Raw genomic sequence first — 9,322 nt, 5'->3', positions numbered from 1 at the left:
ATATATATCTACTGTATACAGCATCTGCATCTCTTCAGACCTAAGATATATATCTACTGTATACAGCATCTGCATCTCTTCAGACCTAAGATATATATCTACTAAGATATATACAGCATCTGCATCTCTTCAGACCTAAGATATATATCTACTGTATACAGCATCTGCATCTCTTCAGACCTAAGATATATATCTACTGTATACAGCATCTGCATCTCTTCAGACCTAAGATATATATCTACTGTATACAGCATCTGCATCTCTTCAGACCTAAGATATATATCTACTGTATACAGCATCTGACAGCATCTGCATCTCTTCAGACCTAAGATATATCTACTGTATACAGCATCTGCATCTCTTCAGACCTAAGATATATATCTACTGTATACAGCATCTGCATCTCTTCAGACCTAAGATATATATCTACTGTATACAGCATCTGCATCTCTTCAGACCTAAGATATATATCTACTGTATACAGCATCTGCATCTCTTCAGACCTAAGATATATATCTACTGTATACAGCATCTGCATCTCTTCAGACCTAAGACATATATCTGCTGTATACAGTGTCTGCATCTCTTCAGACCTAAGATATATATCTACTGTATACAGCATCTGCATCTCTTCAGACCTAAGATATATATCTACTGTATACAGCATCTGCATCTCTTCAGACCTAAGATATATATCTACTGTATACAGCATCTGCATCTCTTCAGACCTAAGACATATATCTACTGTATACAGCATCTGCATCTCTTCAGACCTAAGACATATATCTACTGTATACAGCATCTGCATCTCTTCAGACCTAAGATAATATCTACTGTATACAGCATCTGCATCTCTTCAGACCTAAGATATATATCTACTGTATACAGCGTCTGCATCTCTTCAGTAAGACATATATCTACAATCTGCATCTCTTCAGACCTAAGACATATATCTACTGTATCAGCATCTGCATCTCTTCAGAGACCCAAGACATATATCTACTGTATGTGTCTGAATCTCTTCAGACCTAAGACATATATCTACTGTATACAGCATCTGCATCTCTTCAGACCTAAGACAAAACATTCTCTGAGGTGCTCAATGGCATATCTCTCTCTTTTGTGTGTCTATGTGTGTTTATCTATCTATCTATGTGTGTGTGTCTGTCTATGTGTCTGTCTATGTGTGACTGTCTATGTGTCTATCTATGTGTCTGTCTATGTGTCTGTCTATGTGTGTCTGTCTATGTGTCTGTCTATGTGTGACTGTCTATGTGTGACTATCTATGTGTCTATCTATGTGTCTGTGTGTGTGTGTCTGTCTATGTGTGTCTGTCTATGTGTGTCTATGTGTGTCTATCTATGTGTCTGTCTATGTGTGTCTATCTATGTGTCTGTCTATGTGTGTCTATCTATGTGTGTCTGTCTATGTGTGTCTATCTATGTGTCTGTCTATGTGTGTCTATCTATGTGTCTGTCTATGTGTGTCTATCTGTGTGTCTATCTATGTGTCTATCTATGTGTCTGTCTATGTGTCTATCTATGTGTCTGTCTATGTGTGACTATCTATGTGTCTGTCTATGTGTGTCTATCTATGTGTCTGTCTATGTGTGTCTATCTATGTGTCTGTCTATGTGTGACTATCTATGTGTCTGTCTATGTGTGTCTGTCTATGTGTCTGTCTATGTGTGTGATGCGTGTGTCTGTCTGTCTCTGTGTGATGCGTGTGTGTGCTTGGGTCTGTGTTTGTGTAGTGTGTGTGTGTGTGTGTGTGTGACAATAGCAAGGAATAGACATAACAGGAGTGGTCGGCAGCCAGGGGGTGTGGCCAACAGGTAAGCCATGTTTAAACCTGTTCACCTTGTCTGCTGCAACACCTTGAAGCAGTCTCCACACACACTCTCCACTGAATTACAAACTTACCTGGATCATATTATATTGATATTTTGTATCATCAGGTATCATGTCTATCGTGGTGTATTTCAGCAGCGTGAGTGGATCCAGAGAGGTATGTGTTCTCACCTGTCTCATTCATTTACCTGGCTGCATCCACCTCACCACTCTGCCTCTTTAGCTGAGGGATATAAAGAAGTCGAACTGAACATCAACTTTCTTGGACTAACACTTGTACTTCTCTTACTCGCTCTGGCTTACCAGCCTGGCTTACCAGCTCTGGCTTACTAGCTCTGGCTCACTCGCTCTGGCTTACTAGCTCTGACTTACTAGCTCTGGCTCACTAGCTCTGGCTTACCAGCTCTGACTTACTAGCTCTGGCTCACTCGCTCTGGCTTACTAGCTCTGACTTACTAGCTCTGGCTCACTAGCTCTGGCTTACCAGCTCTGACTTACTAGCTCTGGCTCACCAGCTCTGGCACTAGCTCTGACTTACTAGCTCTGACACTAGCTCTGGCTCACTAGCTCTGGCTTACCAGCTCTGGCACTAGCTCTGGCTTACTAGCTCTGGCTCACTAGCTCTGGCTCACTAGCTCTGCTTACTAGCTCTGGACTACTAGCTCTGGCTTACCAGCTCTGGCTCACTAGCTCTGGCTTACCAGCTCTGGGCTCACTAGCTCTGGCTTACCAGCTCTGGCACTAGCTCTGGCTTACCAGCTCTGGCTCACTAGCTCTGGCTCACCAGCTCTGGCACTAGCTCTGGCTTACTAGCTCTGGCTCACTAGCTCTGACACTAGCTCTGGCTTACTAGCTCTGGCTTACTTATCTCTGACTTACTTAGCTCTGACTTACTAGCTCTGGCTTACTAGCTCTGGCTTACTAGTTCTGACTTACTTATCTCTGACTTACCAGCTCTGACTTACCAGCTCTGGCTTACTTAGCTCTGACTTACCAGCTCTGGCTTACTTAGCTCTGGCTTACTAGCTCTGGCTTACTCGCTTTGGCTTACTTAGCCTGACTTACTCGCTCTGGCTTACTTAGCTCTGACTTACTAGCTCTGACTTACTAGCTCTGACTTACTAGCTCTGACTTAGCTGATAGCTGCTTTATCGAGTAAGAGTTGTGTACTGACTATGGGTTGTGGTTGTCTTACCTAGCTAGCTTAATATGAATGACAGGAAGCCGCTCTGGGCAAGAGAATCTGATAAATAACTCAACTGTAAACGTTTTCCTGGCTGCACCTACCACGCCACTCCCGACTCGGCCTGCCTCTGTCACGCTCACAGATTCCCGTGGACCACGGAACCAACCGTAAGCGGGCTATCGGCGTCTCAGAGTAAAAGTGGTGATTAAGAATCAGTTGTGCTTTTTCACAACGCAATGATTTAGATTACATGGACAGATCCTAGATCAGAACTCGTAATCTGACATACCGTCACACCGTACCTGAGCTCCACTATGAATGTGTTGGAGCTCTTACTGTCTCATATAGTAAACTACGACCTCTGTAATCATTATATTAAGTTATATAGTGAACTACGACCTCTGTAATCATTATATTAAGTTATATAGTGAACTACGACCTCTGTAATCATTATATTAAGTTATATAGTAAAATACGACCTCTGTAATCATTATATTAAGTTATATAGTAAACTATGACCTCTGTAATCATTATATTAAGTTATATAGTAAACTATGACCTCTGTAATCATTATATTAAGTTATATAGTAAACTATGACCTCTGTAATCATTATAATATTAAGTTATATAGTGAACTATGACCTCTGTAATCATTATAATATTAAGTTATATAGTGAACTATGACCTCTGTAATCATTATAATATTAAGTTATATAGTAAACTATGACCTCTATAATAATCAGAATATTAAGTTATACTGTACCGCTACAGTATAGATCGTTCATTTTTTTTTTACAATATGCTTCTAAAGGCGATTCTGATTCACCCCTATGGGCCCTGGTCAACAGTAGTGCACTTTATAGGGATAAGGGTGCCATTTGGGAAGCAGACAATGTTATAAATAAATGATACATATGACAAAATATTAAAAGTATTACTACTGTTCTATATTATTTCTACTGTTCCCGTCAGCTAAAGCAACAGCAGAGCCAGATCTTCTCCTTCCTGGACTCTAAGAAGATCAAGTACCAGGCGGTGGACATCACCCAGGGGTCAGAGATCAAAGAGGAGATGAGGAAGAAGACAGGAAACCCTGCCGCTCTGCCACCACAGGTCTTCAACAAGGACGTCTACTGCGGGGTGAGTCTAGAAGACCGCTAGCACAAGGCCAGGGCTGAATTCTAAATGGCCCCGTTTCCAATATAATCCACTACTTTTGACCAGGGAGCCTATTGTGTATGTGTGGGCCCTGGTCAATAGCACCAAGTAAGGAGTAGGTACACATTTGGGGAGCTACTGATGAGAGCTACTGACTAGACTACTGACCAGACTACTGACTAGAGATACTGACTAGAGATACTGACTAGAGATACTGACTAGAGATACTGACTAGAGATACTGACTAGAGATACTGACTAGACTACTGACACTGACTAGAGATAGTGTCTGACTAGACTAGAGCTACTGACTAGAGATACTGACTAGAGATACTGACTAGAGATACTGACTAGAGCTACTGACTAGACTACTGACTACTGACTAGAGATACTGACTAGAGCTACTGACTAGACTACTGACAAGAGCTACTGACTAGACTACTGACTAGACTACTGACTAGACTACTGACTAGAGCTACTGACTGAGCTACTGACTAGAGCTACTGACTAGAGCTACTGACTAGAGCTACTGACTAGACTACTGACTAGAGCTACTGACTAGAGCTACTGACTAGAGCTACTGACTAGAGATACTGACACTGACTAGAGATACTGACTAGACTACTGACTAGAGCTACTGACTAGAGCTACTGACTAGAGCTACTGACTAGACTACTCTGGTTATAAGGAGCCATTTGGAATGCAGCCTGGGTGTGGACCAATATCTAATCATTACTCAGGCTGCACAACGCCCACAGCTTTAAGTCAACACACACACACACACACACACACACACACACACACACACACACACACACACACACACACACACACACACACACACACACACACACACACACACACACACACACACACACACACACACACACACACACACACACACACACACCAGTAATTCTCGTTCAGGCAGCATTGGAATTCCACCACAGCAGGGTGTGGCACGGCCACTTGTAAACCTTCATGTGACCACGGTACGGCAAACATCCTTCCTATTGGGGTGGACTTCATGGTCACTGGCGTACCCTCACACACCAGCAGCCCCCGCAGGGGGGGGGCTCCCCCTCCCCAGATAGCATATGAACACGTCCTAAGCCATGGCAGGGGCTTCCTCAGACCTGGCAGTACGTCACTGTGTCTGGCCCTGCCGTTTAACTGAGCGAAGAAGAAATGAACCTCTGATTGTAGACCAATACTGTTCCATGTTGTTGTTGGGGGGTTTATCGTAGCTGGTCCTGTCTGTCTGTGACGCTGTTATTGTGTTTAAAGCGTTGTGTTTGTTCATCTGTCCAAATCCCATTTCCATCTATTTGCATCAGTATTACTCAGAATCGGTGAAACACTCTGCATCCACAAACACAGCTCTCACGCTCTCCCTCCCTATCCACGCTCTCCCTCCCTATCCACGCTCTCCCTCCCTATCCACGCTCTCCCTCCCTATCCACGCTCTCCCTCCCTATCCACGCTCTCCCTCCCTATCCACGCTCTCCCTCCCTAACCACGCTCTCCCTCCCTATCCACGCTCTCCCTCCCTATCCACGCTCTCCCTCCCTATCCACGCGTTCCCTCCCTATCCACGCTCTCCCTCCCTATCCACGCTCTCCCTCCCTATCCACGCTCTCCCTCCCTATCCACGCTCTCCCTCCCTATCCACGCTCTCCCTCCCTATCCACGCTCTCCCTCCCTATCTCATCGCTCTCTCTGCCCTCTCTCTCCCCATCTCTCATCACTCTCTCTGCCCCGCTCTCTCCCATCTCCCAACTCTCATCTCTCTCTCTCCCATCTCTCATCTCTCTCTCCCCATCTGTCATCGCTCTCTCTGCCTTCTCTCTCTCCCCCCCCTCTCTCATCGCCCTCTCTCTCCCCATCTCTCATCACTCTCTCTGCCCTCTCTCTCCCCATCTTTCATCACTCTCTCTGCCCTCTCTCTCCCCATCTCTCATCACTCTCTCTGCCCCGCTCTCTCCCATCTCTCATCGCTCTCTCTGCCCTCTCTCTCCCCATCTCTCATCACTCTCTCTGCCCTCTCTCTCCCCATCTCTCATCACTCTCTCTGCCCTCTCTCTCCCCATCTCTCATCGCTCTCTCTGCCCTCTCTCTCCCCATCTCTCATCGCTCTCTCTGCCCTCTCTCTCCCCATCTCTCATCGCTCTCTCTGCCCCGCTCTCTCCCATCTCTCATCACTCTCTCTGCCCTCTCTCTCCCCATCTCTCATCGCTCTCTCTGCCCCGCTCTCTCCCATCTCTCATCGCTCTCTCTGCCCCGCTCTCCCATCTCTCATCGCTCTCTCTGCCCCGCTCTCTCCCATCTCTCATCACTCTCTCTGCCCTCTCTCTCCCCATCTCTCATCACTCTCTCTGCCCTCTCTCTCCCCATCTCTCATCGCTCTCTCTGCCCCGCTCTCTCCCATCTCTCATCACTCTCTCTGCCCCGCTCTCTCCCATCTCTCATCACTCTCTCTGCCCTCTCTCTCCCCATCTCTCATCACTCTCTCTCTACTCTCTCTGCCCCGCTCTCTCATCTCTCTCCCTCATCTCTCTCTCCCATCTCTCATCGCTCTCTCTCCCTCATCTCTCTCGCTCTGCAGGACTTCTCTGTGTTTTATGAGGCGGTGGAGACTGGAAAAGCAGAGGCCTTCTTTAAGCTGTAACAGACAGAGGAAGATCACCTGCCAGAAGACTCTCCCCTCCACTTCAGAAAGTATTCACACCCCATGACTTATTCCCCATTGTGTTGTGTTACAGCATGAATTCAAAATGGATTGAAAATGTTTGCAAATGTATTGAAAATGAAATACAGAAATATCTCACTTACATAGGTATTCACACCCCTGAGTCAATACATGTTAGAATCACCTTAGGCAGCGAGTACAGCTCTGAGTCTCCCTGGATGTCTCGTAAGAACTTTGAGTCTCCCTGGATGTCTCTAAGAGCTTGGAGTCTCCCTGGATGTCTCTAAGAGCTTGGAGTCTCCCTGGATGTCTCTAAGAGCTTTGAGTCTCCCTGGATGTCTCTAAGAGCTTTGAGTCTCCCTGGATGTCTCTAAGAGCTTTGAGTCTCCCTGGATGTCTCTAAGAGCTTTGAGTCTCCCTGGATGTCTCTAAGAGCTTTGAGTCTCCCTGGATGTCTCTAAGAGCTTTGAGTCTCCCTGGATGTCTCTAAGAGCTTGGAGTCTCCCTGGATGTCTCTAAGAGCTTGGAGTCTCCCTGGATGTCTCTAAGAGCTTTGAGTCTCCTGGATGTCTCTAAGAGCTTTGAGTCTCCTGGATGTCTCTAAGAGCTTGGAGTCTCCCTGGATGTCTCTAAGAGCTTGGAGTCTCCTGGATGTCTCTAAGAGCTTGGAGTCTCCCTGGATGTCTCTAAGAGCTGTGAGTCTCCCTGGATGTCTCTAAGAGCTTGGAGTCTCCCTGGATGTCTCTAAGAGCTTGGAGTCTCCCTGGATGTCTCTAAGAGCTTGGAGTCTCCCTGGATGTCTCTAAGAGCTTGGAGTCTCCCTGGATGTCTCTAAGAGCTTGGAGTCTCCCTGGATGTCTCTAAGAGCTTGGAGTCTCCCTGGATGTCTCTAAGAGCTTTGAGTCTCCCTGGATGTCTCTAAGAGCTGTGAGTCTCCCTGGATGTCTCTAAGAGCTTGGAGTCTCCCTGGATGTCTCTAAGAGCTTGGAGTCTCCATGGATGTCTCTTAAGAACTTTGCTCACCTGGATTATACAACATCTGCACACTATTCTGTTTTAAATTCTTCATGCTAGTCAAGTTTGCTAGACAGCCATTTCCAAGTCTTGCCATAGATTTTCAAGCTAATTTAAGTCAAAACTGTAACTAGGCCACTCAGGAATATTCAGTGTAGTCTTGGTAAGCAACTACAGTGTAGATTTGTCCTTGTATTTTAGGTTATTGTCCTGCTGAAAAGGTGAATTCATCTCCCAGTGTCTGGTGGAAAGTATACTGAACCAGGTTTTCCTCTTGGATTTAGCCTGTGCTTAGCTCTAATCTGTTTCTTTGATCCTAAAAATCTCCCTAGTCCTTGCCAATGACAAGCATACCTATAACATGATGCAGCCACCACCATGCTTGAAAATATGAAGAGTGGTGCTCAGTGATGTGTTGTGTTGAATTTGCCACAAACATAACACTTTGTATTCAGGACATAAAGTGAATGTCTTTGCCAAATATTTTTCAGTTTTACTTAAGGGCCTTGTTGCAAACAGGACGCATGTTTTGGAATATTTTTATTTTGTACAGGCTTCCTTCTATTCACTCTGTCATTTAGGTTTGTATTGTGGAGTAACTACAATGTTGTTGATCCATCCTCAGTTTTCTCCAATCACAGCCATTAAACTCTGTAACTGTTTTAAAGTCACCATTGGCCTCATGGTGAAACCCCTGAGGAGTTTCCTTCCTCTCCGGCAACTGAGTTTGGAAGGACGCTTGTATGTTTGTAGTGACTGGGTGTCTTGATACACCATCCAAAGTGTAATTAATAACTTCACCATGCTCAAGGAATATTCAATGTCTGCATTTTTAAACACTATCATTGCACACAGAGCGAGTACATGCAACTTATGAGACTTGTTAAGCAAATATTTACTCCTGAATTTATTTAGGCTCGCCATAACAATGGGATTGAATACTTGACTCATTTCAGCTTTTCATTTTTATTGATTTGTAAACATGTAAAAAAACAAACATAATTCTACTTTAAAATGGGGCATTGTGTGTAAGCCAGGGACACATCTCACAAGTTAAGAGGTGTAAAACCATTGTCTTGCTAAATAAAAGGATTCATATATTTGTTATTGTGTTATTTATCATTGTCACAATGTTTTTATGTTATTTGTAGTAGTCCTCTCATGTTAGTCAATCTCTTCACATAAGAATACACATCAGCAGGAATCATAATTACACACCACACACACACCACACACACACACACCACACACACACACACACACACACACACACACACACACACACACACACCACACACACACCACACACACACCACACACACACCACACACACACCACACACACACCACACACACACCACATACACACCACACACACACACACACACACACACACCACACAACACACACAACACACACAACACAC

General features: G+C 44.9%; 1 protein-coding gene across 1 annotated transcript; it reads left to right on the top strand.

Moving 5' to 3' along the window:
• Nucleotides 1–1,866: 1,866 nt before the first annotated feature.
• On the top strand, nucleotides 1,867–7,443 carry zgc:153284 (uncharacterized protein LOC751696 homolog). The gene is made up of 3 exons (XM_052471672.1): nucleotides 1,867–2,008; nucleotides 4,010–4,177; nucleotides 6,800–7,443. Exons 1-3 carry the CDS (start codon nucleotides 1,964–1,966, stop codon nucleotides 6,860–6,862), a joined length of 276 nt encoding a protein of 91 aa, XP_052327632.1. The 5' UTR covers nucleotides 1,867–1,963; the 3' UTR covers nucleotides 6,863–7,443.
• The last annotated feature ends 1,879 nt before the right edge of the window (nucleotides 7,444–9,322 follow it).

The sequence above is a fragment of the Oncorhynchus keta genome, chromosome 19, assembly GCF_023373465.1.
Source record: "Oncorhynchus keta strain PuntledgeMale-10-30-2019 chromosome 19, Oket_V2, whole genome shotgun sequence".
Taxonomy (NCBI): Eukaryota; Metazoa; Chordata; class Actinopteri; order Salmoniformes; family Salmonidae; genus Oncorhynchus; species Oncorhynchus keta.
Note: the sequence above shows the minus strand (reverse complement) of the source record. Positions and strands in the feature narration are given on the sequence as shown.